At 41.9% G+C, this 27,605-nt stretch overlaps 2 protein-coding genes across 3 annotated transcripts in view; one reads left to right on the forward strand and one right to left on the reverse strand.

Moving 5' to 3' along the window:
• zda (peptidyl-prolyl cis-trans isomerase zonda) overlaps positions 1–25,052 on the reverse strand; it is a 66,211-nt gene extending 41,159 nt beyond the window's left edge. Inside the window, exons 1-8 of the mRNA XM_067773309.1 lie at positions 24,778–25,052; positions 24,348–24,713; positions 19,916–20,059; positions 19,770–19,852; positions 19,310–19,451; positions 19,075–19,242; positions 18,924–19,013; positions 11,190–11,330 (exon numbers count right to left, since the gene is read on the reverse strand). Coding sequence (XP_067629410.1) covers positions 11,190–11,330; positions 18,924–19,013; positions 19,075–19,242; positions 19,310–19,451; positions 19,770–19,852; positions 19,916–20,059; positions 24,348–24,707 — 1,128 coding nt within the window. The 5' untranslated portion in view covers positions 24,708–24,713; positions 24,778–25,052. The remainder of the gene's footprint in view (positions 1–11,189; positions 11,331–18,923; positions 19,014–19,074; positions 19,243–19,309; positions 19,452–19,769; positions 19,853–19,915; positions 20,060–24,347; positions 24,714–24,777) is intronic.
• Positions 1–27,605, forward strand: part of LOC137244380 (uncharacterized) — a 469,574-nt gene that overhangs the window by 223,634 nt on the left and 218,335 nt on the right. The window lies entirely within an intron of this gene.

A 27,605-nucleotide genomic window follows, 5' to 3' on the forward strand; every position in this document is an offset into this window, starting at 1 on the left:
ATTTGGGTCGCAACCAACCGTGAATCCGCATTCGCAACCGTTAACATATGTACCCAGTACAACCGCCGAATATACAAATCGACGATGTCCATATGCTCCGTATATGCCAGGACATAGTGGTTTTCCATCGATGCCGAATTATTATAATCCGTATGATAATGTACGCGATATAGTAGAACTTTTACCGTATTTTGACCCGTCATCAGATAAATCGCTGAATGCGAAGCAATTTATTAAACGCGTCGAAAATCTTAAAAACGTATATAATTGGAAAGAAAACACACTTTTGTTTGCCGTTCAACAAAAGATGCGAGGATCTGCCAAGTATTGGGTCGATTCTCTGCAAGAAGTGTTTGTTTCATGGCCGCAATTTGTGAATAAATTTCTATTAGATTTTCCGTGTCTTGTAAACGAAGCCGTGGTGCATATTAAGATGGCACAGACAAAACGTAATTATAACGAATCCGCTCAAGAATATTATTATCGTATGCTGGCGCTAGGAGCCAAAGGTGGCTTATCCGATGCAAGCATATGTCGTCACATAATAAATGGAATACACGATTCCGATCTTCGCAAGAAAATCTCTAACGATTATATACGCTGTCAAGATTTACTCCGTGACATTACGAACTATAGTGTTTATAACGAAGTGAATTCCGTTCCGCCTAAAATCGGGAATAAAGTGTTGCAAGACAAACCACCGAGTCGAAAATTTCCGTCAAATGCAATCGATGTGCAATCAAAGCCGGTATCACTCGAAAAAGTAAAGTTCTACAATTGTTCTAAATTAGGGCATTACTCAATTAATTGTAAAGAACCCCAACGTAAACCTCGGTGCGAAATATGTAAACGTACCACGCACAAAACCGCCGAATGCTCAGTGAAAATAAGCAATCCCGTGAATAAAATAGAAAACTCTACGCACGATAATAAAATAAATAAAGTGATCAAAGTTAATGAAATTGAAACCGTTGCTTTTGTTGACCCTGGAAGTAGTCATACGTTGATCCGAAAAACTTTCGCGCGTGAACTTGAACAACCGGTGAAGCACCTAACGATTTTACAGGGCTTTGCTGGTGGACAATACGTGAGTGCCGAAAAATTAAACGCTGTTATTGAAATTGATGATAACAAAATTCCGACAGATATACTTCTATGGCGGCCACCGTGGTGTGATGGTAGCGTGCTCCGCCTATCACACCGTATGCTCTGGCTTCAACTCCCGGGCAAAGCAACATCAAAATTTTAGAAATAAGATTTTTCAATTAGAAGAAAATTTTTCTAAGCGGGGTCGCCCCTCGGCAGTGTCTGGCAAGCGCTCCGATTGTATTTCTGCCATGAAAAGCTCTCAGTGAAAACTCATCTGCCTTGCAGATGCCGTTCGGAGTCGGCATAAAACATGTAGGTCCCGTCCGGCCAATTTGTAGGGAAAAATCAAGAGGAGCACGACGCAAATTGGAAGAGAAGCTCGGCCTTAGATCTCTTCGGAGGTTATCGCGCCTTACATTTATTTTTTTATTTTTATACTTCTAACTGACGATGAATTGTTATGTGAACCGATACTCCTAGGTAGAGATGTTCTTTGCTCAACACGCAAACGTTTAGTTAGAACAGAATCAGTGTCGCATCGAACAAATTCGAAACATTAAAATCACTAATAATTTAAACGAGACCGATCGGAAAAAATTTGAAGAGCTATTAAACAAATACTCCCGCGTGTTTGCAAATAATCTTGCCGAAATTGGAAAATGTGGTATTTCCAAAATGAATATTGAACTGAATACCGATACGCCGGTATATCTTAAACCTTACCGTGTTCCTTTCGCTAAGCGCGAAATTGTGTCGCAAATCGTAAATGAACTATTACAAAACGAAATTATACGCCCTAGTGAATCTGCGTATGCATCTCCTGTAGTTCTCGTAGAGAAAAGTAATGGCGAACATAGATTATGTGTAGACTACCGTTGTCTCAATAAGGTGACAATAAAAAAACCGTATCCCATGCAGATCATGGAAGAACAATACGCGAAACTATCCGGAAATAAATTTTATACAACACTCGATTTACGTAGTGTTATCATCAAATAGAAATTGATGAAAAATCTAAACAGTTTACCGCTTTTGTAACCACCGACGGTCATTATGAGTATAACCGAATGCCGTTCGGACTGGTTAACGCTCCCGCATTTTTTCAGTCCACTATGGACAAAATCATTTCTCAAATGCCGCCAAATGAAGCACTAGCTTACTTGGATGACGTTATCATTCCTAGTAAGACAATCGAAGAAGGATTCGAACGACTCGAGAGATTCCTTAAAATTTTAAAACAAAACGGGTTAACTCTTCGCATGGACAAATGCAAGTTTCTTGAGACAGAAATCGAGTATTTGGGTCATGTAATTAATGAAAACGGTATAACGCCGGGAAAACGGAAATTATCCGGGATTAATGATATTACTCCGCCGAAAAACGTTACGGAAGTTCGAAGATTTTTAGGACTTACCGGATTCTTCCGGAAATTCGTACCGAATTATTCGCTCATCGCAAAACCGATAACAAGACTTTTAGATAAAAGTGAAATAAATAATTTTGTATGGGGCGACACGCAACAGCAAGCTTTCGAAACTTTAAAAGAAAAGCTTGTTAATGAACCCATACTTGTATTATACGATTTAAATGCGCAACACGAAATACATACCGACGCATATAGGGTTAGGTATATTATTGCAATCAAATGATGGTAAGAACTGGAAATCCGTCGCTTATTATAGCCGTCATTGTACCGACGCCGAAAGCCGCTACCATAGCTACGAGCTAGAAGCGCTTGCCGTAGTAGAAACTCTAAATCGATTTAGAATGTATGTTCTCGGAAAACATTTCCGTTTAATCACCGACTGTTCCGCACTCGCGAAAATGAAAGACAATAAAGAATTAAAACCTAAAATTTCGCGCTGGTGGCTTAGGCTACTAGAGTTTAATTTCGAATGTATCTATGGTCAAGGTAGCTTGCTATCTCACGTAGATACTCTTAGTCGAAATCCTGTCGAAAATCCCACCGATATAGAACCTGCCGGATTTGTAGTAAACGTAACCGCAAATCAACCAGATTGGCTGTTAAATATGCAATTACAAGACAAATCGTTATGTGAAAAAATCCGTATTCTCAAAGGTGACATAAAATCTCCGCACTTAAGCCAACTAAAAACCCAATTCGAACTTAAAAATCTCAGGTTATTCCGTAAAACACCTACTGGATCAGTGTTTGTTGTACCAAAATCCGTACGCTGCACAGTGTTTCGTGTAGAACAAGCTAGCTGGACAAAAACAAAGTTCTTATTCCAAGAAAAGTGTAATGAGAAATGAAAGAAAACAAACAAAATAACGGGATTTTTGGTTTTTTTGAGATTTTTGCTCATATATATTGAGTAATTGAAGTAAGAAGGCAGGAGTGGCCGTAAAATGCATTGATTAATTTGCAAAATTCTTGTTGAATATTAAGATTCATATTTCTTTTAAGTGAACAATTTTACATAATTTTTTTGATGGATTCTAAGCTCGAAGGTAAGTACAATTTTTTAATAGTAATTCTTTCACAATTAGAGTATTTTCAATATATTTAACATTCCGTTATTAAGAAGAAAAGGTATTTTTTCCCTATATTCTTAACTTTAGGGACAAAAAAGTTACATACTTTCGCGGACATCCGGGCTTAATTTTACATATGTTATAGTCGCAAGTGTTCTCTAATAGTCGAAAGAAAAAACCATTGCGAATTCTTTGCACATCTATTTTTAATTTTTTTTTTTTTTGTAGATTTAGTTATCTCTACATATCAAATAGGATGTATGTACGTATCAGCTCCGACGAGATATTTGAACCTTTAAAGCTGATCTACAAACGGCAAAACCAATTCCCTGGTACAGGGAACAAACACGTAGCCATAAAACATACAAAAATAAACGCGCAAGGTCAACAAGAGCACACCAAAAGCAAAAAGGCGAAGATCATTGACTTCAACCTGCCACAACCTACCGCACCAGTCACCAAGGCATAAAAACAGGTACATACAATGGATTGATGAAGATAAACCAAAACCAGGTTTCGGCAATATCAATGACGGCAACACTGCTCGTAGGTTTTTCGAAAATTCTGAGGCTAGTGCTGAGATTACGGGATTGGATGTAACGCTTATCAAAAGATTCGACACTCTCCTTCGCGCATTAGCATCTGGGTACAATATAAATATCCAAAGATTTGAAAAATTTGCGGTCGAGACTAAAAACCAATACATAGATCTCTATCCATGGTTTAATATGCCTGTTACAGTTCATAAATTCTTAGTGCATAGTACTGAAATTATAAAATCAGCAATTTTACCTATTGGTCAACTTTCCGAGGAAGCACAGGAAGCCCGTAACAAAGATTTGAGACGATTCAGGGATTATAACATACAAAAGCAGAGGCGTGAAGCCACGAATAGAGATCTTATGAATATGTTGCTTATAACATCGGATCCTTTAGTTAACAGTTTTAGGGAGATACCTAAGAAAAAATTTAAAAGTCTGACTTCAGAAGTCTTAAATTTACTGTCCCCCGATAATGTTGAGGAGTCAATAAATACCCCAGTTCTTTCAAGCTTTCACAGTAGTGTTGCTGATGTTCATGACTATTCCACAAGTGACTCATCCAATGAAAGTGATGATAGCGCATAATAACATAATTATAAAAGATAACCTACCCTATAACTTTTTGTTGGATCAGCTTTTATTCAATTTAAATCTATTGTCTTTTCTACTTTGTATGATACTTTACTTTTAAGTTTTTGAAATAAGTAATTTTGACATAATTAATTTAATTATTTACATTGTTATTATTATTATTGTAATTCACTTTTACATTCCTGACTGGTACTATAAAATAATTCTGTAAAAAATTGTAGTGCCAGGATAAATACGCAAATAAATACAAAATATGTATGTACATATGTAGAGTCACTCACATAAATAAGTAGACACCCCTTTTTGGATAATTCTTACAATTTTCGCTTTCGCAAATTTATTTTAACTAATTTCCCATAAGAAAATTTGTCACGATCTATAATAAAAACTAAATTATATTTAAAAAATTCGACGAATTTTCATAAAAAATTTTAATTTTTTTCCGAATTTTTAGAATTTTTTAGAGTATTGAGATTTGTATTCCATTCAATTTAAGTACAATAAAGTAATATTCTTAAGTCCTTTAAATGTTTTTGGATCTATGTCACTTATTCACATGAGTTACTGTATATGAAATAAGCAAATGTATGCATATGAAGTAAAATTTTGGAAAAAAATTAAAAAAAGAACATATGGCTGAAAAAAATGACGTAGTTGTAATAAATGACTGCATATGAAACGGAAAATCTCATAAAATAATTTTGTCCAGCTAGCTTGTTCTACACGAAACACTGTGCGCTGGCGTGTCGTAAAATCGTGTCATGATGACTATGGTCATCGCGCTCTCGAAAAGACAATTGAACGTATCCAAAAATCATATTGGTTCCCAAATCTCAGACGTTATGTGAAAAGTTATATATCAGCTTGTGTACAATGTTGTTACCAAAAACACCACGCTGGTAAAATCGAAGGCCGTATGCATTTTGGCCCAGTAGAACCTATACCTTTCAAATTAATACATATTGACCATATGGGCCCGTTCGTGCGCAGTGAACGTGGTAATACTTACGTCTTAGCAATCTCTGACGCTTTTTCGAAGTTTCTGATTGTAAAGGCCGTACGAAATACTAAAACAGCTTCCGTATTAAACGCATTAAATGAAATGTCGAGTTATTTCGGTTTGCCCAGCCAAATCGTTAGCGATCGAGGAACCGCATTTACAGCGAAAGCTATCGAAAGCTATTGCAGCCTAAACGGAATTCGTCATATAAAAACAGCCGTCCGAACACCTCGCGCAAACGGGTAAATTGAACGCGCTAATCAATCAATCTTAAATTTCATCCGTACTACAACCGACAACCCGAAAGACTGGGACTTAAATTTAATAGAACTCCAGTGGAGTATAAATTCTCAACGCAATTCAACTACGGGGTTTTGTCCAAATGAATTAGTCTTTGACTTTAATCTACGGGATGTAATTCAAAATCAATTACTCGCTACTTTTCAAGACGACTTAACCGACGATAAATATACGGCGAATCCCGTTTCACTAACAGACGAGGCTCTGGCGACCCCAAGCTCATCATGGAACTTGGGGGTGGGGCGGGAGGGATGGCCTGAAGGTTTAATGTGGCCATATAAATCGTTCCCGAGATGGTCGGGCCAGCACCTTAATGGTGCTGTGTTACCGGAGCGTATCGGATCCGTATCCGACAAAGGACCATCACATCGATAACACTCCCTAAAGCCTTCGGGGAGTAACCTAATCGCTACAACAACAACAACAACAGCATCGAGTCTTTCACTGTCCACTTTTGAACAACATTAGAGTCACCTTCAATGTCTTTAATGAAGCACATAATTTTAAAGAAGTCTTTAAAGACAAAAACAACGCCAAAATCACTCAATTAGTAAATTTTCTCCAAAAAGCCGATCTTAAATTTTGAAAAATAAATTAATATAAGTAAAAAATCTATAACAATAATAATAAAAGCAGCTATCATAAATACACATTAAAACTTTTACTTTGTTTATATTTTTGCGTTCGTCTTATATGTTTTTATGTTTTTTGTACACAAATCTCGATTCCACCTTACTCATAAATTTTTTTTTTATGAATAAAACTATTCGAAACAATTTTACATAAATTTCAAACTGCAATCTTCATTGCATTCATCATTAACTGTAATTCTCATTGCATTCATCAAAATGCAACTTTTCTTTGCAAGCATCAAATAACTGCAATTGTCATTGCAATCATCAAAGAATGAAAAGAGTCATTGTACCTTTCATACAACTGCAATCCTCATTGCATTTATCATAAAACTAAAAGTCACAGAACAAGAACATGAAGGAGAAAACACACATATAAATCACCAAGCAATACATTTTGCATTCATTTCATCTACAACGCCCTGTGGATCTCAAAATCAATACATTTTACATTGTTTTTAATCATCAACACGCTCATTGTGAAATAGTACAAATAGCAAGCTGCTACACAGGGTTCTGGCCTCGATGGTATTACCCTTGTGTACTAGTGGAGCCAAAGTTACGCATACACATTGGAAAGTTAATCCAGTAATTAATCATTACATACTTTGGACAATAACCTGGAACTGGGACTTTGAAATATAAGAAGGTCCTCATCCATGCAACCAAATCTCGAAAAAAAAAATAGGACGGAGGTATTTTATAACATAGGTCCTGGTTTTTGATAGGGGTTTTCAGTTTGGATAGGTAGGTTGAACTGGCCGGTCCATGAGGACCTCACATAGACTGATTGAGTCCGTAGTGTTACCAGAAGTTTGTTTTAACGACCAAACTGAAAAACCCTATCAAAAACCAGGACCTATGTTATAAAATAACTCCGTCCTCTTGGCAAATACTAGAAGCTTCCTAGGACTTAAGCCACTTGCTGCTTCTAGATCTGACAGCTGTATCACTCCTAATAGCTGGAGTCTTAGCCTGGCAAGTGCAGGGCACGAGCACAGAACGTGCTCGATCGTTTCCTCCTCCAACCCGCACTTCCTACACCTGCTATCACTGACCAAGCCTAATTTAAAGGCATGTGACGCCAGAAGGCAGTGTCCAGTCAGAATACCCGTCATGAGTCTACAGTCCTCTCTTTTTAATGATAGAAGCAACTGTGTTAGTCTAAGGTTGTAAGACCTACACATAATCTTCGACACTTTACAGCCCCGCGCTTGAACCCACGCCTTTTCTGCTTGGTCGATCATGTGCATCTCTCGCCTTCGCTTAATCTCGCCCAATCTAATTGGGACGTCTACGGAGCAAGCTTCAAGGGATGCGCCCTTTTTAGCTAATTCGTCCGCTTTTTCATTCCCATCTATTCCCATATGCCCTGGGACCCAATATAGATGTATGCTTCTCCCTGTCCCGATTCTCTCCAGAGACTGCTTACACTCTAACACGCATTTAGATGCTGTGCTATGCGAGATTATTGCCTTAATTGCTGCTTGACTGTCAATATAAAAGTTAACACGGTTGCAGCTTAAGCTATTCTCTTCCAGGGTTTCTACTGCTTTGGTTACGGCTAATATTTCCGCTTGGAAAACGCTACAGTAATCCGGCAGCCTGTAGGATCTGCTTAATTCCGGATCAGCGCAGTATACCGCAGACCCTACTCCTTCCACTATTTTGGAACCATCGGTGTACACATGTATCGCCTCGTCCGCCATTTGCGCACCCTTGCGCCAACCGTCCACCTCTATTGTGGCCATAAGATCTCCCTCAAAGTGCAGGTAGGGAATCATGTAGTCTGTTCGTCTTGTGACTGAGGACGCTATACTACTATGGCCATATGGTCGGCGCTCAAGCTGCCCCGAAGCACCGAGCCTGGTTGCGGTCGTTAATGCTTTGTTCTTTGCTACCAGGTCTACAGGTGGAATGTGCAGAATGGCATACAGTGCAGCCGTCGGGGTTGTTTTCAGGGCTCCCGTAATGCAAAGCATCGATAGTCTGCATACCCCCTCTAATTTTTTGAGGTATGTTGTTTTTTGTGTGGCTTTCCACCAAACAAGAACTCCATAGTATAGAATAGGGCTTACAATCGCTGTAAAAACCTAATGAGAAAGAGAGGGCGATAGGCCCCACGTACACCCCAGCATTCTTTTACATGCATAGAGTGCCGTTGAGGCCTTCTTGACCCTCTCCTCCACGTTGAGCTTCCATGACAGCTTACTGTCTAGGATGATTCCTAGATATTTTGTGCAAGGTTTCTCCTGTAAGGTCACCGCTCCTAACTTAGGCCTGGTCCAATTTGGGACCTTGTACCTCTTTGTAAACAAGACCATATCCGTCTTCTCCGCATTGACTTTCAGCCCGACATTAGATGCCCAGGTATGAATATCCCGAAGCGCCCGATCCATCAAAGAACTTATCGTTGGAAGGCATTTTCCACTTATGACAATTGCAACGTCATCTGCGTAAGCCGTAAGTTTTACGGGTCCCTCATCGAATTGCCTGAGCAGTTGGTTGATGACCAGTGTCCACAGCAGAGGTGATAGCACCCCTCCCTGCGGCGTGCCCCTGTCCACTGATTTCGTGGCCTCGTACAATCCCCATTGTGATGTAATCTTTCTGCAATTTAACATGCAGCCGATCCATCTGATTAAGGCAGGATGTACTTTAATGTAATTAAGACCATCCATAATCGCCCATTTTGCAACATTATTGAAAGCCCCGGCAATGTCCAAGAATACTCCTAGAGCATACTCCTTATATTCCAGGGATTTCTCTATGCTTATTACCACCCTATGCAATGCGGTGTCTACCGACTTGCCTTTGGTGTACGCATGCTGTGTTGTGGAGAGCAGCTTTCCATCCACGTTGGACTTTATGTACACATCTATCAGCCTCTCAAAGGTTTTGAGCAGAAATGATGTTAAGCTAATGGGTCTATAGTCTTTGGGATACACGTGACCTATCTTCCCCGCCTTTGGTAGAAAAGCTACACGAGCAGTTCTCCAAGAGTGCGGAACATGATTCAGTCTTATGCACCCATCGAATATTATTTTAAGCCATTCCACGACCGCCCTGCTTGAGAATTGTAGCATGGCCGGGAATATACCATCTGGGCCCGGCGATTTAAACTTAGAAAACGTCTTCACTGCCCACTCGATCTTGGTATCGGTCACCAAGCCCGGCACCACTAGCTCCGTGATCGAAGTGTGAGTGATGTCTGCTGGTTCTTCTAAACCGTCTCCCGATGGGAAATGTGTATCGAGAAGCACCTCAAGGGATTCCTCACTATCACGTGACCATTCCCCGTTCTCTTTCTTTATTAGTCCCTGGACTATGTTTCCCTTTGCTAGGACTTTTTTCAACCGTGCTGTTTCACTGGAGCACTCTATGTCCGTACAGAAACTTTTCCATGAGTTTCTCTTCGCCCTGGTAATTTCACGCTTGTAGATCCTCAGTAGATCCCTGTACTCGTCCCGACACGCTTCGCTTTCCGCGGTCTTTGCGAGTTTAAACATTTCTTTTACCTGTCTTCTTAGAAGACTCAGCTCATTGCTCCACCATGGCGGCTTTGCTTTTCCTCTGAATCTTCTTAGAGGGCAAGCTTTGTTATACGCAGTCATAAGCGTCCTTGTTAGGAATTCATTCGACTCCTCCAGTTCCTCTACATTAGCAACCTCTTTGGGTTGTCCCAGTTTCGTTTCTACATGTTTCTGGAATTTAGTCCAATTCGTTGCCCTAGGGTCTCTAAAGGTTCCTCCCTTCTCTACCCTCTTTAGTGGGATGCTGAAGCTTATATACGCATGGTCGGAGAAGGATGGTCTATCGAGAACCATCCAATCATACCTTGATATATCACGCTCGGAGCTCAATGTAATATCCAGAACATTGCTGGATGTTGGACCAATGTATGTAGGAACATTTCCCCTGTTGGCTATCTGCAAATTGGTTTGCAGGATGTAACAAAATAGAGATTCGCCTCTCTCGTTCGTATCTGCTCCTCCCCACGCATTGTGGTGCGCATTTGCATCTGCGCCTATGACCAACCGCCCTTTGCGCCCTTCCTCCTGTACTAGCCTTTTGCACTCCATCGGTGGAACCTCCGCAGCATGGGCCATGTAGCAGGACGCCAGGATAAATGCCTGCTTATGGATGTTAAAACAAAAATCTGGTAACACTACGGACTCGTTCAGTCTATGTGAGGTCCTCATGGACCGGCCAGTTCAACCTAACCTAACCTAGTTCATATCTTTTCACACACAAATTTTTTATTCCATTTACCAAAGGTAATTAACCGGCCTACTGAATGCGAATTTGTTAACTTTAACAAAACTTTTAAGTTACGACTTTTCTATTAGGATAGGTACGATATATACAAAGTGGGCGTGGTTATAGTCCGATTTCGCTTATATAAAATAACTATAGATGAGTGCCAAATAATTCACATACCAAATTTCAACTCAAGTTATCCGTGTTCACAGACGGGCGAAGGGCGGAAATGGCTACCGAACATATCATACATACTTGAAGGAGTATTCTAATATTTACCTTAGAACTTTCAATGCTTTGTTGTTTTTGTGGTTGCTTGTGTTTTTGTTCAAGTTTTTTTGCTTGGCCGAGCATTTTTTGATACATTTCTTTTTCGTTGTGTTCTTCCCTTCGAGCTTTTATTATCAATTTAGCCAAGTCCTATTTAATGTTTGGTAGATAAGTACAATTTAGGTCGCATGATGTCTTATTTCGTGGAAAAACGTTTGCCCTCTCATATTGTTGTTCTAAAACAATGTAACTTGGGCTTGTTGTTGTTGTTGTTGTAGCAATGCTCGCCCCACCTAATAGCCGCGACCGATCACAAATTGTCATCAATATCCTCTAACGGGAGTCCAAGGAAACTTGCCGTTTCAACAGGGGTGGACCATAAGGAAAGGGGTGTTAGAGGCGTTGGTTCCACATTACAATTAAAGAGATGGTTGGTGTCATGTGGGGACACATTGCAAGCGGGGCATACATTTTGTATGTCGGGGTTGATTCTGGATAGGTAAGAGTTTAACCTGTTACAGTATCCAGAACGAAGTTGAGCAAGAGTGACACGCGTTTCCCTGGGGAGTATGCGTTCCTCTTCCGCGAGTTCTGGATATTTTTCTTCAAGTACTGGATTCACCGGGCAATTCCCGACATAAAGGTCCGACGCCTGTCTATGGAGTCACAAAGGACCTGCTTGTGTTTTTCCGCTTCATACGGCTGGGTTCTCAGGTGCCGTATTTCCTCAAAATGCTTACGGAGATGACTCCTTAGGCCCCTAGGCGGTGCTGGTTCGTCAATCAGATGTCTGTTGGGATGCCCAGGTTTCTGGGTATTCAACAGAAACTGTTTGGTCAGCATCTCATTTCTCTCCCTGATGGGGAGTATTCTCGCCTCATTATGCAGATGGTGTTCTGGGGACATAAGAAGACAGCCCGTGGCGATTCTGAGAGCAGTATTTTGGCAGGCCTGTAGTTTCTTCCAGTGGGTGGTTTTTAGGCTTGGCGACCATATGGGTGACGCGTAGCACGTAATCGGCTGGCTAATTGCTTTGTATGTGGTCAAGAGCGTTTCTTTATCTTTTCCCCAGGTACTGCCAGCAAGGGATTTGAGGATTTTATTACGGCTCTGAATTCTTGGAACAATTGCGGTTGCGTGCGCAACAAAATGTAGATTCTGATCAAACGTCACACCCAAGATTTTGGAGTGTAGGACAGTCGGTAGCGTAGTGGCATCGACGTGGATGTTCAATATGGTCGACATTTGGGGCGTCCATGTTGTAAATAAGGTCGCGGAAGATTTAGTCGGTGACAATGCCAGGTTTCGCGAGGCGAAAAAACTGGAGAGATCAGGGAGATAGCCGTTTATTTTATTGCATAGCTCATCGATCTCTGGGCCTGGGCTTGTGGCCATTATTGTGCAGTCATCGGCGTAGGAAACGATTGTGACTCCTTCCGGTGGTGAAGGTAGCTTAGATATGTAGAAATTAAACAAAAGTGGGGATAGCACACCACCCTGTGGCACCCCTTGTTTAATTCTCCTTTGTTTTGATGTTTCGTTTCTGAATTGCACCGATGCCTGCCGACCAGCCAGACCACCTGCCCCCGTCTTCTTCTCCTCCCCTCTTTTCAGGCAGCAATCGTGCAGGTCAGGGAAACAGACTCTTAGTCCCTGCCTCCGTTTGCACCGTCTGCCAGCACAGAATATATAGGTTTGCGACATCCGCTCAATGCAGCTCCTGCCTTGGGTGGTGCCACTTTCCTAGATGTTCTGGTCTCCGCGACGGCAACCCCTCGACGGGTTTCATCGCGCCATGTTGCCAGGTCGCAAACCCAAATCATCCGGGTACCCCAATGCTTGCCCAAGGGCGCCCAGTCCCAAGGCCACAACAGCAATTGCGTCCTGGCCTTCCACAACCTAGGCGTAGTCACCCCTCACTTACCCCTAGAGTGGCGGCGTCACCCCTCATGCACTTCAGAATTCTGCAGTTCAACTGTAATGGACTAACTGGGAAGATTACGGAGATAGTCGATTTCATGAAGCGGCACAACATCCGCATTGCTGCGATTCAAGAGACTAAACTCACAGCAAGATCTGCATTGCAGACCTGCTCTGGTTATAATGTCCACAGGAAAGACCGCGAGAGCGGAAATGGAGGCGGCCTCGCGTTTATTATACACCACTCTGTGCAATATCATATATTTGATCCTGGCATCGACCGCAGTGACAATGTCTTAGAACGTCAAGGCATATCTGTCCGGTCAGGCGATGCAAATCTAGAAATCATCAACATCTACATCCCTCCTGTCACCTGTTGCCCCAGTGGATACCGCCCTAATATCGAGGCCTTACTCACTGGCAACAATCGCATTATCTTAGGCGATTTCAATGCCCATCACGACCTATGGCATTCAAACTTGCGGGCGGACAGTAGGGGTGAGATGTTGGCGGATCAAATAGACGAAACGACGTTCTGCACAATTAACGGAGACGCCCCCACACGTATGGTAGGAAGCTGTCATAGCTCGCCAGATATCTCAATCGTGAGCGCAGAACTCGTAAACTGCGTCAACTGGCAGCCGATGGTAACATTGGCATCCGACCACCTGCCCATACTTATTTCGTTCGAGCGTACCGCCGACTTCATCGTCACCGAAAAACGCACTTTCATAAACTTCAAAAAAGGAAAGTGGGAAGAATATAAATCTGCAACAGACAGCAGCTTTGCTGCCCTCCCTATCCCGACTGATGCCCGCCAAGGGGAGCGTGCCTTCCGTAAGGTCATTGAATCCGCCTCGGCACATTTCATTCCCGCCGGGAGAATTCCCGAAATCCGACCCCACTTCCCGGCGGAGGCCGCGAGCTTAGCGAGGGAACGCGACCTTATAAGACAGCTTGATCCAGGCGACCCCCAAATAAGGGATATAAACCAACGCATCAGATTGCTTGTGGACGAACACAAGCGGGCGAAATGGGAAGAGCACCTAAGAGGTTGTAACCTCTCTACCGGTGTAGGTAAACTTTGGTCCACCGTAAAGTCCCTATCGAATCCGACTAAGCACAAAGACAAAGTTTCCATCGCCTTTGGCGATAAGGTGCTGTCGGATGCGAAAAAATGCGCGAGCGCTTTCTGCCGACAATATATAATGCATCCTGCGGTCGACAAAGATAGACGGAGAGCCAATAGACGTGCACATAAACACAAACTCAGCGCGTCACCAATTGCCATCACCGCTAGAGAGGTTGAGGACGCCATTGGTCGCGCTAAACCATCCAAAGCAGTGGGCCCAGACGGCATAGCCATGCCGATGCTTAAAAACCTAGGGAAAGAGGGTTTCAAATACTTAGCGCATGTCTTCAACCTGTCTCTTTCCACCTTTGTCATACCCGAGAAATGGAAAATGGCCAAGGTGGTCCCGCTACTAAAGCCTGGGAAACCAGCTAACGTAGGTGAGTCATATCGTCCGATATCTCTCCTATCGCCAGTGGCAAAGACGCTTGAAGCCATTTTGCTCCCTCATTTCCAATCACATTTGCAGCTAGCCCCTCATCAGCATGGCTTCAGAAAACTCCATAGCACTACCTCCGCGCTAAATGTCATTAGCACCCAGATAAATTGCGGTTTGAATCAATATCCCCACCATAGAACAGTACTCGTAGCGTTAGACCTATCAAAAGCTTTTGATACGGTCAACCATGGCTCGTTACTGGAAGACCTGGAAGGGTCTACCCTTCCCCCATGTCTTAAAAGGTGGACCGAAAATTATCTGGGTGGTCGGCAGGCATCGGTGCAATTCAGAAACGAAACATCAAAACAAAGGAGAATTAAACAAGGGGTGCCACAGGGTGGTGTCCTATCCCCGCTTTTGTTTAATTTCTACATATCTAAGCTACCTTCACCACCGGAAGGAGTCACAATCGTTTCCTACGCCGATGACTGCACAATAATGGCCACAGGCCCAGGCCCAAAGATCGATGAGCTATGCAATAAAATAAACGGCTATCTCCCTGATCTCTCCAGTTTTTTCGCCTCGCGAAACCTGTCATTGTCACCGACTAAATCTTCCGCGACCTTATTTACAACATGGACGCCCCAAATGTCGACCATATTGAACATCCACGTCGATGGCACTACGCTACCGACTGTCCTACACCCCAAAATCTTGGGTGTGACGTTTGATCAGGATCTACATTTTGGTGCGCACGCAACCGCAATTGTTCCAAGAATTCAGAGCCGCAATAAAATCCTCAAATCCCTTGCTGGTAGTACCTGGGGAAAAGATAAAGAAACGCTCTTGACCACATACAAAGCAATTAGCCAGCCGATTACGTGCTACGCGTCACCCATATGGTCGCCAAGCCTAAAAACCACCCACTGGAAGAAACTACAGGCCTGCCAAAATACTGCTCTCAGAATCGCCACGGGCTGTCTTCTTATGTCTCCAGAACACCATCTGCATAATGAGGCGAGAATACTCCCCATCAGGGAGAGAAATGAGATGCTGACCAAACAGTTTCTGTTGAATACCCAGAAACCTGGGCATCCCAACAGACATCTGATTGACGAACCAGCACCGCCTAGGGGCCTAAGGAGTCATCTCCGTAAGCATTTTGAGGAAATACGGCCCCTGAGAACCCAGCCGTATGAAGCGGAAAAACACAAGCAGGTCCAGGAAGATTTAGTCGGTGACAATGACAGGTTTCGCGAGGCGAAAAAACTGGAGAGATCAGGGAGATAGCCGTTTATTTTATTGCATAGCTCATCGATCTTTGGGCCTGGGCCTGTGGCCATTATTGTGCAATCATCGGCGTAGGAAACGATTGTGACTCCTTCCGGTGGTGAAGGTAGCTTAGATATGTAGAAATTAAACAAAGCGGGGATAGGACACCACCCTGTGGCACCCCTTGTTTAATTCTCCTTTGTTTTGATGTTTCGTTTCTGAATTGCACCGATGCCTGCCGACCACCCAGATAATTTGCGGTCCACCTTTTAAGACATGGGGGAAGGGTAGACCCTTCCAGGTCTTCCAGTAACGAGCCATGGTTGACCGTATCAAAGGCTTTTGATAGGTCTAACGCTACGAGTACTGTTCTATGGTCGGGATATTGATTCAAACCGCAATTTATCTGGGTGCCAATGACATTTAGCGCGGAGGTAGTGCTATGGAGTTTTCTGAAGCCATGCTGATGAGGGGCTAGCTGCAAATGTGCTTGGAAATGAGGGAGCAAAATGGCTTCAAGCGTCTTTGCCACTGGCGATAGGAGAGATATCGGACGATATGACTCACCTACGTTAGCTGGTTTCCCAGGCTTTAGTAGCGAGACCACCTTGGCCATTTTCCATTTCTCGGGTATGACAAAGGTGGAAAGAGACAGGTTGAAGACATGCGCTAAATATTTGAAACCCTCTTTCCCTAGGTTTTTAAGCATCGGCATGGCTATGCCGTCTGTGCCCACTGCTTTGGATGGTTTAGCGTGACCAATGGCGTCCTCAACCTCTCTAGCGGTGATGGTAATTGGTGACGCGCTGAGTTTGTGTTTATGTGCACGTCTATTGGCTCTCCGTCTATCTTTGTCGACCGTAGGATGCATTATATATTGTCGGCAGAAAGCGCTCGCGCATTTTTTCGCATCCGACAGCACCTTATCGCCAAAGGCGATGGAAACTTTGTCTTTGTGCTTAGTCGGATTCGATAGGGACTTTACGGTGGACCAAAGTTTACCTACACCGGTAGAGAGGTTACAACCTCTTAGGTGCTCTTCCCATTTCGCCCGCTTGTGTTCGTCCACAAGCAATCTCATGCGTTGGTTTATATCCCTTATTTGGGGGTCGCCTGGATCAAGCTGTCTTATAAGGTCGCGTTCCCTCGCTAAGCTCGCGGCCTCCGCCGGGAAGTGGGCCGGATTTAGGGAATTCTCCCGGCGGGAATGAAATGTGCCGAGGCGGATTCAATGACCTTACGGAAGGCACGCTCCCCTTGGCGGGCATCTGTCGGGATAGGGAGGGCAGCAAAGCTGCTGTCTGTTGCAGATTTATATTCTTCCCACTTTCCTTTTTTGAAGTTTATGAAAGTGCGTTTTTCGGTGACGATGAAGTCGGCGGTACGCTCGAACGAAATAAGTATGGGCAGGTGGTCGGATGCCAATGTTACCATCGGCTGCCAGTTGACGCAGTTTACGAGTTCTGCGCTCACGATTGAGATATCTGGCGAGCTATGACAGCTTCCTACCATACGTGTGGGGGCGTCTCCGTTTATTGTGCAGAACGTCGTTTCGTCTATTTGATCCGCCAACATCTCACCCCTACTGTCCGCCCGCAAGTTTGTTTGCCATAGGTCGTGATGGGCATTGAAATCGCCTAAGATAATGCGATTGTTGCCAGTGAGTAAGGCCTCGATATTAGGGCGGTATCCACTGGGGCAACAGGTGACAGGAGGGATGTTGATGATTTCTAGATTTGCATCGCCTGACCGGACAGATAGGCCCTGACGTTCTAAGACATTGTCCCTGCGGTCGATGCCAGGATCAAATATATAATATTGCACAGAGTGGTGTATAATAAACGCGAGGCCGCCTCCATTTCCGCTCTCGCGGTCTTTCCTGTGGACATTATAACCAGAGCAGGTCTGCAATGCAGATCTTGCTGTGAGTTTAGTCTCTTGAATCGCAGCAATGCGGATGTTGTGCCGCTTCATGAAATCGACTATCTCCGTAATCTTCCCAGTTAGTCCATTACAGTTTAACTGCAGAATTCTGAAGTGCATGAGGGGTGACGCCGCCACTCTAGGGGTAAGTGACGGGTGACTACGCCTAGGTTGTGGAAGGCCAGGACGCAATTGCTGTTGTGGCCTTGGGACTGGGCGCCCTTGGGCAAGCATTGGGGTACCCGGATGATTTGGGTTTGCGACCTGGCAACATGGCGCGATAAAACCCGTCGAGGGGTTGCCGTCGCGGAGACCAGAACATCTAAGAAAGTGGCACCACCCAAGGCAGGAGCTGCATTGAGCGGATGTCGCAAACCTATATATTCTGTGCTGGCAGACGGTGCAAACGGAGGCAGGGACTAAGAGTCTGTTTCCCTGACCTGCACGATTGCTGCCAGAAAAGAGGGAGGGGGGGGGGGGGGGGGGGCAGAAGAAGACGGGGGCAGGGGCTGATGCTCAGCATTGCTACCAGCTCTACTACGAAGGTAGTAGTTATGAGTGGTATCAGCTGTTTGAGTTGTTGGCGCCGTGGGGCGCGAGCAGCAGCGGGTACTTGTTGTGGCTTGCTGAGCAGCGAGGCTGCTGGAAGGTAGTGGGGATACGCTTAGGCGTAGACTACGGGACGCTCTTGGGCGTGAGCAGCAAGGAGCCACAATAGATTTATAAAAGTTACGTGGACGTCGGGTTTTGGGATCAAGCCCAGAACAACCTGTCCGATGCAACCATCCCTTGCACGAGACACACTGAACAGAGTATGACCGTCCTAAAAAGATTCTTTTCTGGCAAATGCAGCAAAACCATTTCTCAGGACCGGGGTCAGGAGACGGACCGGGATTGGGTTCGATACCTTCCAGGAGTAAGAGAATATGTAGCAGTCCTGCTGCAAGGAGCTGCTGGGAGGATGACAATTTGTGGGAGAAAGTTACACAAATTGTAACTTGGGGTCCTGTAGAATGGCTGAATTTGAAGTAGATAGAGCCCTAGCACATAACTCCAAGAGATATGATAAAAACAAAGAGGGCAACATTATTTCCAGAAAATAACACGAAGTTATTACCTGTTGAATCGCTTTACTCTCAGATTCTAGTGTGGCAGCTTTTTGCAATAAAGTAATAGCACCCTTCGTATCTCCCTTACCTTCAAGAATCTGTAGAAAAGAGAAGTAATTCTTAATAAAGCCCGTTGTATGCATTTAATGGCATACAAACCCTTCCTTTCCGGTACAATGCCTTAGAGTTATTTGGCTGGCATCTTAATACATTTTCTACCGACTTTAGGGCGGCATCAAAAGCTGATATTTTTATTTGAGCCATTGCCAGGTTATTGTATACAATCAATCTATCCTCCAGTAATGTTTGCAAATCACTATTAGAAAGCTTTGCAAAAAATTTATTAAAATTATATAATTTTTATTATTTGTTATTGATTAATTTGATATCTTACTTCTAGATCTTCCTTGTCAAAAGCAGCGTCAGGGTCACCGTCACGATCATCCAAGTATTCTATAGCCCGTCTATAAAGTTGTATTGCTGTATTGAATTCATTGCGATTGTACCAGAAATTTGCCCGCTCTTTTTTGCTTGTACTAAAAAAAAGTACATATTATTATAGAATAATATGTATGCAGCTTTATGGGGCTACATATATTGTATGCGGCTAACAGCGCAAAAGAGGTGTAATCCCAAACGAAAAAATGTTCAACTTTTGCCACTCCTGGCCTTTGTGTTTATTAACCTTAAATGCAAAAATACATTTAAGCGCAATCTATTTACGTATAGATTATCTATTTGTTCATAAGTTCACATTAGGATTTATTTCTGACTTTTTTAATCGAAACCAAAATAAATGGCGGGTTAGACCAATTTGGCGGTGATAGCCTCATATTCATTTTATTTTCGTATACCCATATTTCCTTCGCACTTCAAAAGATTTTAAATCGGAATAGTCCTCACTTTTTGAGTTTAGCAAATGCAATTCATAAATAAGCTACAAAAAAAAGAGTACAATTTAATCTTTATGTATAGGTTCATTGATTATTGCATATCCTACAGTTGTATCTGGTGGAACGCTTGCATTTTCATTTTCTTCATTTTTCAAACCGATGCTCCCGTATGCAAACCTGGCATCGACAGTTATTTCTGCAATCTCACCAACATTCATTAAAGGAATTGCCATGTCGAGTCCTTGAACCACCTAATAATTCCGGAATTTGGGATATTTATTACTTACTTAAATAAAGGGTAATTCTATACGATAGCATCAAACTCTTAATACGCGTTTTGGATATACATAGGTAAAAAATTGGTGTTGATGTTTATATTGCTATAAATAAAAATAAATAAATGCCTTGGTTTCAACCACAAGACAGCGGACTGTAAAAATGATGAAGTGTGTCTGAAATGCTTGGGCAAACATAAAACAAATGAGTGTGATAAAGAAAAGGTAAATAAATGTATCAACTGAGAAACTGAAGCAAATGAGAAACTGAAGCTAAGACGAGTCATGTAACTGCAAGTTGTGTCCTGTTTATTTGAATATACTCGATGCAAAAAAGAAAAGAATAAGCTATTAGCAAAAATAAGTGGAATTTGCACAAACACGCAAGAACCGTGGCGGCCGCCGTGGTGTGATGGTAGCGTGCTCCGCCTACCACGCCGATGATCCTGGGTTCACGCCCCGGTCAAAGCAACATCAACATTTTAGAAACAATTTCAATTAGAATAAAATTTTTTTAGCGGGGTCGCCCCTTAGCTGTGTTTGCCAAGAACTCACTCCGAGTGTATTTTTGCACCCCAGCGGGTTAGGGGATCAGAATATACCCGCGGTAGGTATGCCTGTCGTAAGAGGCGACTAAAATACCAGATTCAAGGGGCTGTGTAGCGCAACCTTTCAGGTTGCCAGCGCAATATATAGCTTCTCCAAACCCAATTGTCAACCTCACCTATCCGCGGCGAATCCTGTTTCACTAACAGACGAGGCTCTGGCGACCCCAAGCTCCTCATGGAACTTGGGGGTAGGGAGAGAGGGAATGGCCTGAAGGTTTAACGTGGCCACATAAATCGTTCCCGAGATGGTCGGGACCGGAGCGTACCGGATTTGTATCCGGCAAAGGACCATCACATCGATAACACTCCCCAAAGCCTTCGGGGAGCAACCTTATCGCTACAACAACAACAACAACAACAGTGTATTTTTGCCATGAAAAGCTCTCAGTGAAAACTCATCTGCCATGCAGATGCCGTTCGGAGTCGGCATAAAACAAGTCGGTCCTGGTCCTGTCCCGCCAATTTGTAGGAAAAAGTAAAAGAAGCACGACGCAAATTGGAATAGAAGCTCGGCCTAAAATCTCTTCGGAGGATATCGCGCCTTATATTTGTTTTTTATATACAAGGACTTATGAACAATTTCTTTTTTATTTATTTATTTATTACGGTTTTTAAGACCTACTTGAGATCAAAGCAAAATTTGTTTCATTACATATTAAGTGCTTTACAAATATAAAAATCATTTTTCTTTAAACTTATTAATATTTTCACAGTCCTTTATCGCAGGAGGTTATTCATTCTACATTTTATACCCTATGATTCTAGAGCATTCTTTGCGCACTCGGTGCTTACTCTAGGCAGTCTTAGGTTAGGTTATGTTGCAAGAGCTGAGCTGGACACTATAGTAACAGCTCACTACTTAGGCCTATGCAGTCTTATATTTTTAGAGTTTCTAGTTCCGTAATTATGGATCTCGTGATGCACAGAGTGCAGTACAACATATGAAGAAATAATATATTTTAAATATGATAAAGCCAAATTTGCACAGGAGTTAGGCAGGCAAAAGTTAACATTGTCGAATGATGATATGCACAGCGGTGCTAAATTGTTTGACCAAAGCTTTAAAAATACAATTAAGATGTTTCAGAAGAAGAAAATTATTCCATGCGGGAGGAAAAAAATGCTTTGTACAAGAGCCTTTTTCGGAGTCTACGGAAGATAAAACATGACCTGTATCAAGAATTTAAAAGGCTAGGTACAACCCACAGCTGGATAAGATACAAATGTGCAAGAAATAAATACAATAAGGAAGTTAATAAAAAATTAGTATTGAAACAAAACAAAAGGCAAATTGCTCTGTGATATTTAATGATAGAAAATACTGTGATGAAATAACCTTGTCTAATGAGTTCAATAAATTTTTCGTTGAAAGTGTACAGAATATTAGAGATTGTATTGATCATGTGCAATATGTTAATTTTGTAAGAGTTAAACCCAAAATTATACTAGACAACTGGAATATAGTTGGTGCTTCCCTATTGAAAATAGTAAACGAGTCCCTCATGCAAGGGTTCTTTCCTGATATCTGGAAAAAAAACCATGATTAGTCCAATTGAAAAGATTAATGAGGCAGTAAAATGTGAGGAATTCGGACCCATAAACTCATTAAAGATGTTAGATAAAAATCTTGAGAAATACAGTAAGAAAACTATTTGAATATAATAAATTGTTTATGAAATACCAATCGGGATTCCGAAAGAAACATGTACTCTTGTGAAACAGCTGTAAAGCTGTAGTTGGAGAGTGGAAGCGCTATGAAAATAAGAAAATAATGGCCCTTCTTCTAGACTTTAAGCGAACTTTTGAAAAAATAGACAGAGATATACTATTGCAAAAGTTACATATGTACGGGGTTCAAAACAGTGAACTAAACTCGTTTAGGTCCTACCTAACGAATAGATCGCAGCGCACAGTAGGAAAGGATATGAATCCGACTACCAAAATGTGAAAATAGTAGTCCTACAAGGCTCAGTTCGTGGTGCATTATTATTCATAATATATATATACGATTTAGGCAATGTGTTAAAATACAGCGAAGCCATGTTATATGCCGATGACACATTATTATACAGCGTTGATGAAACTCCGAGAGATTGTAAGAATAATTATGCAAAATCCAAATACTGTACAATGCATAATTGTGATCACATAGATTTAATCTAAGTCCAAAGACTGTAATAAATAAATTAATTAATTTATTAATTAGCACAAAACATTGCCTGTACATGGTTAAATAACTAAATTAAATGAGCAAAAAGCGAGACTGATGGAAATTAATATGAACATTAATGAGAACATTAAATACCTCTGTGAAATAATCGACAAAGGTCTTATATTTTCCTCTAACATGGAAAACGCGAACAAACAATTAGAAAAAAAACTTGGTTTCTTGAGGATTAGAAGAAATTTTTTCTGTGCTAAATACAATAAATAAACAATACAACACAATAGTTAAACGACATTTTGAGTATTGTTCAACTATAGCGTGATACTGTGTAAATTGATAGAACGCAAAAACTACAGAACAGAGCTATGCGAATAATATTAAAACGTAGTAGATATACATCTGTAAAGCTGATGCTTGATGCATTGAAATGGTTGAATGTGCGGCAGAGATTGCAGCTGAATACAATTATGTTTGTATACCTGACTCTTACCAGAGAAATGCCAGACTACGTATTAGAGAAGGTCCTCTTTGTTGAAGAAGTGCAACCTTTTAAAGACTTGCGACTGCAGCAAAACATCATCGAAAAATAGTATATTTTATAAAGGTTTTAGAATATCCAATACATTAAGCGAAGACATATTAAATCATTCAATAGAAAATTGTATAGATTTTGTAATACCGGTACGTTCCGGTAACAAGCACCATTAAGGTAATAGCCCGACCATCTCGGGAACTATTTGGTATGACAACATGAAACCTTCAAGGCCATACCTCCCACCCTCTAGATCCATAAGGAACTTGGGGTCGCCAGCGCCTCGGCTATTAAAGAAACAGGATTCGTCACAGGTGAGTTTGACAATTGGGCTGGAGAAGCTTGTAATTCTTTACGACAGCATTACACTGCTAATACGCGACAGAAAATATCGAGAGGGGTGTCAAAAGACGCGTATTAATCTCGAGAACAATAATCCAATGGCGGAAAATGTATCTATGTCCGGAGATATTTGCAGTTGAAGTTGGCGTTTTTGATTGTTGTAATGTTTTTGTGCCCACAAAAAATTGTGAACGTGTTTTGTGCGGATATAGTTTTGGTCTCCAAACCGTTGTTGGACCCACCCAGGCTAATTTTTTATAAGAGCGGCCAAAGTCCGCCAACGCAGAAATGTGTTCTGCGCAAAAATACTACGGATACAATCCCCGGTTTCGGAGGTACCGCGGGACTTTTTTCGGTTTTTCGTTAATATCTTTTGAACGAAGTAAAATTTTTATTTTCTGCCTTCGGATTATTGATACTGATGTCAAGACGCATCGTTTGATACCTCTCTCGATATTGGACGCGTATTAGCAGTGTCATGCTGTCGTAAAGAATTACCGTCGCCTCTTACGGAAAGCATACCTGCCGCGGGTACATTCTAAGCCCCCTAACCCGCTGAGGTTATGTATTGTGTCATGCTTTCATATAGAATTGCCAAAAAGAAACCAATTATACCTCGAAATCCCCAACATGAACTTGAATTTTCTCTTTCTGTTCAACCAGTGTTCCATCCAATAGTTTACCAGTAAAGGAAATTGTGACCAAATCACCGCGTGCTGGACGCTTACATATTTGAGATTGCTTTATAACGCGTTTAACTAACTGTCCATTTCCCAATACATCACAAGGTTCATCATCCCCAACAGATGTGGTACTTTCATCTGTAAGGCCTTTCTTGGTCTTTTCAAGTTCTACTTTTCTTGAGTCAGTGGAATCAATTTCTTGCCGATTTATAACATGCGACAACTTTGTTGTGTCTTCATTTATATTAGAAAGGTCCTCAAAAGAACTGTTGCTGGATTTTTCGGTGTCCATGTTTATCTGTTTTTAAATACACTTTGTAAAACTGATACCGAATTTGTTATTATTAAGATGTCGTATTTACCTAAATTAAATTTCCACTGAAAATTATGTATATGAAAAGGTTCAGGAAAGCGTTGAGACAAATTTTTAATTCCCTCCGTATATCTCCGGCAAAAAAAATTAAAATATTGCAATGAATGACACTACATTGACCGCAATTTTACATTCTTTGGCTGTATTATTATTATTATCAAATTTAAGGCGAGAAAATTTAAATAATACAGAAGAATTTACAGGAAAACCAGATTTTTCCTTCGTCAGCTCACAGTTTTCAGCAAACCATTGTAAATTTTACCAAGTAGCGCAACTAACAGCTGATCGGTGAAAATTCGCACATTCACACGCACAGTTCTCGACTCACTTTCAAAAAAAAACTTTAGTTTATTTAATTCAAATTTTAAAGTGAGATAATCCATATAAATTTATGTATCCAGAATATATATGGCACTTTTGTTGTTATTAAAACAATAGTTTTACTTATATTAAAGCTTTTATCATTTTTTTTTTAACTTTGAAAAAACTCCGAACACCATTCTTTCATTATATGACATTCGACTGCCTAGTCCACTGCCTTCCACTCTATTCGCAACATAACCTCTACTTAAGCTGCCAAACTATATAGTAAACAATGCAGCAAACCAACTATTCAGCGAAAAGCCGATTGATGTCATAGCGGAACGATACAAGGTAGCAGCATGGCGACATACCTACAAACGTAAATAAAAAATTCAAGTACTTTCTTTTTGTAAATTCGATGGACAAATGTCAAAATCGTACGGCACCGGAAGTTGATGTATCAAATCAAATAAAAAAAGTGTATAATCAGCTGTTCCATGCTGCCACCTTGTATCGTTGCGCCATGTAGCAAATCAAATCAAAAAAATCAGCTGTCCCATGCTGCCACCTTGTATCGTTGCCTCTTTTGGTCTATTGGACCAAAAATGGTCCCTTCCAATTCCAATTCCGCTGGTTCCTTTTTTTCCGTTTTGGTCCTTTTTAGGCAGTAGCCACGATTTTGGAACTTTTGTTCCTTCTTGACTGAGGTTAAAATTCACAGGTAGGTAGGACTTCTAGGTAGGTAGGTATAATGGCTGCGACCATGGTCGCCCAAGTAGGCTAATGAAAAGCCTGTTTGATGCCATAAAACTCGTCTGAACCTACTGAGTACTACATGGATATGTTTTACAACCAACCTGAGTTGTTTGTAAAATCAAGAATGTTTGCCATCCCTATTTGCGCCAATCTTCCTAGATCTTCGAATGATCTTAAACGGTTTCTAGCCAGAGCCGGGCATTTACACAGAAAATGCTCGTCTTTTTCTCATCTATTTCCTTACAACTTCTGCAGTGGTCATTGTGCCGAATATCCATCTCTTCCGCACGCGTGCCTAAAGCACGGTGACCAGTGCAGACCGCTATAAGTCTATGGGTGTCGGCCCTGGATCTCCCCAGCGGATACCTTGTTTTCCTTTCATTGTAGTTCGGCCGAATGGCTTTTGAAATGCACAACCCGCGGTGCTCTTCCATTTTTGTCGGGCTTTGTACACATAAAAATCTCTTGGCCACCCCCAGGGGTATACCTACTTCGACACTGGCTATTCCCTCACCCCCTCTGCTGAACCCCTACGTTTCAGTTCGTCAGCCATCTCATTTCCATCGATTCCCCTATGTCCCGGAATGCAGATAATAGATATTTCTAGAGTGTCGGTCAGCGCCGATAAGGTTTGTTTGCATGACCCTACCCTCGCCTTAATTGCTGCTTGACTGTCAGAAAGGATCGACACTTTGCCAATAATGCTCCTGGCCTCAAGGAGTTTACAGGCCTGCCAAATTGTGGCGACTTCTGCCTGAAATACACTGCAGTATGACGGTAGTTTGAGCGACGTAGAAATTTCTAGGGAGTGCCAGAAGATACCAGCTCCCACCTCTAAGTCCATCTTAGAGCCATCAGTGTAGATTGGTACCCACTGGAGCCGCTCCCCTCTTTCAATCATTCCTACATGGAATGATAGTGGCTATGTTGCCCTGAAACTGAAGTTTGTGAGGGTTATAATCTATATTGGAATTTAGTACTCCCGTCGGGAGTAGATTAAGGATGCTGCCATGCCCCTTATGAGTATCCTTCCAACACCCAGACCGTCTCAGTGCGGTCTGCGCCGCTGTACATAGTATGTGCATGTCTATCGGAAGCAGGTTTAAAATGGGGTTCAAAGCCGCAGTGGGGAAGGTACGACAGGCTCCGGTGCCCCAACGCACGCAGTACGTTGGACCTATTGTAGGCTGGTGAGGTTACACTTCATGCTAAGAGCTTCCCTCCACACTATAGAGCCATACGTCAGCACTGGCTGCACAACTGCCTCATACAGCCAAAGGACCATCTTCGGCTTGAGACCCCACGACAATCAGTTTGATTTAAGGTGCTTTCTGGCGAGCAATAGAAGTGTTTTAATAAGGACCATTTTGCATTATTTAATAGTGGAGTTATTTATTTAACAGTTTATTGATTCGATCGTTAGCAGAATGTTGCAAATAAGAGGAATTGCAGTAAATTCGTTACAATTGGTTTCAAAAGAGGAATTGTTGAATAAATTCCGAAGACTTCGAATACAACTTGGACATGGCAAAGTGGAGTGAATTGAAGATCCTGCAACTGAAGAACAGAGCTGTAAAAGTATGAAATCATTTGAAATTTTAAATCATTGATTTAAGAATGCTGCTTCTTCATTCTTTCATTCCTTGTTAAGAAATGTGGCTTAAAAGTCAACCCATTCTTCATTCAGTAGTGGGAAAAAAAAATGCACTCTTGAACTCATTCGAAGAAAGAATGAAGTAATTGAATGAAACACACACA

Source organism: Eurosta solidaginis, chromosome 3 (assembly GCF_040869045.1).
Source record: "Eurosta solidaginis isolate ZX-2024a chromosome 3, ASM4086904v1, whole genome shotgun sequence".
Classification (NCBI taxonomy): Eukaryota; Metazoa; Arthropoda; class Insecta; order Diptera; family Tephritidae; genus Eurosta; species Eurosta solidaginis.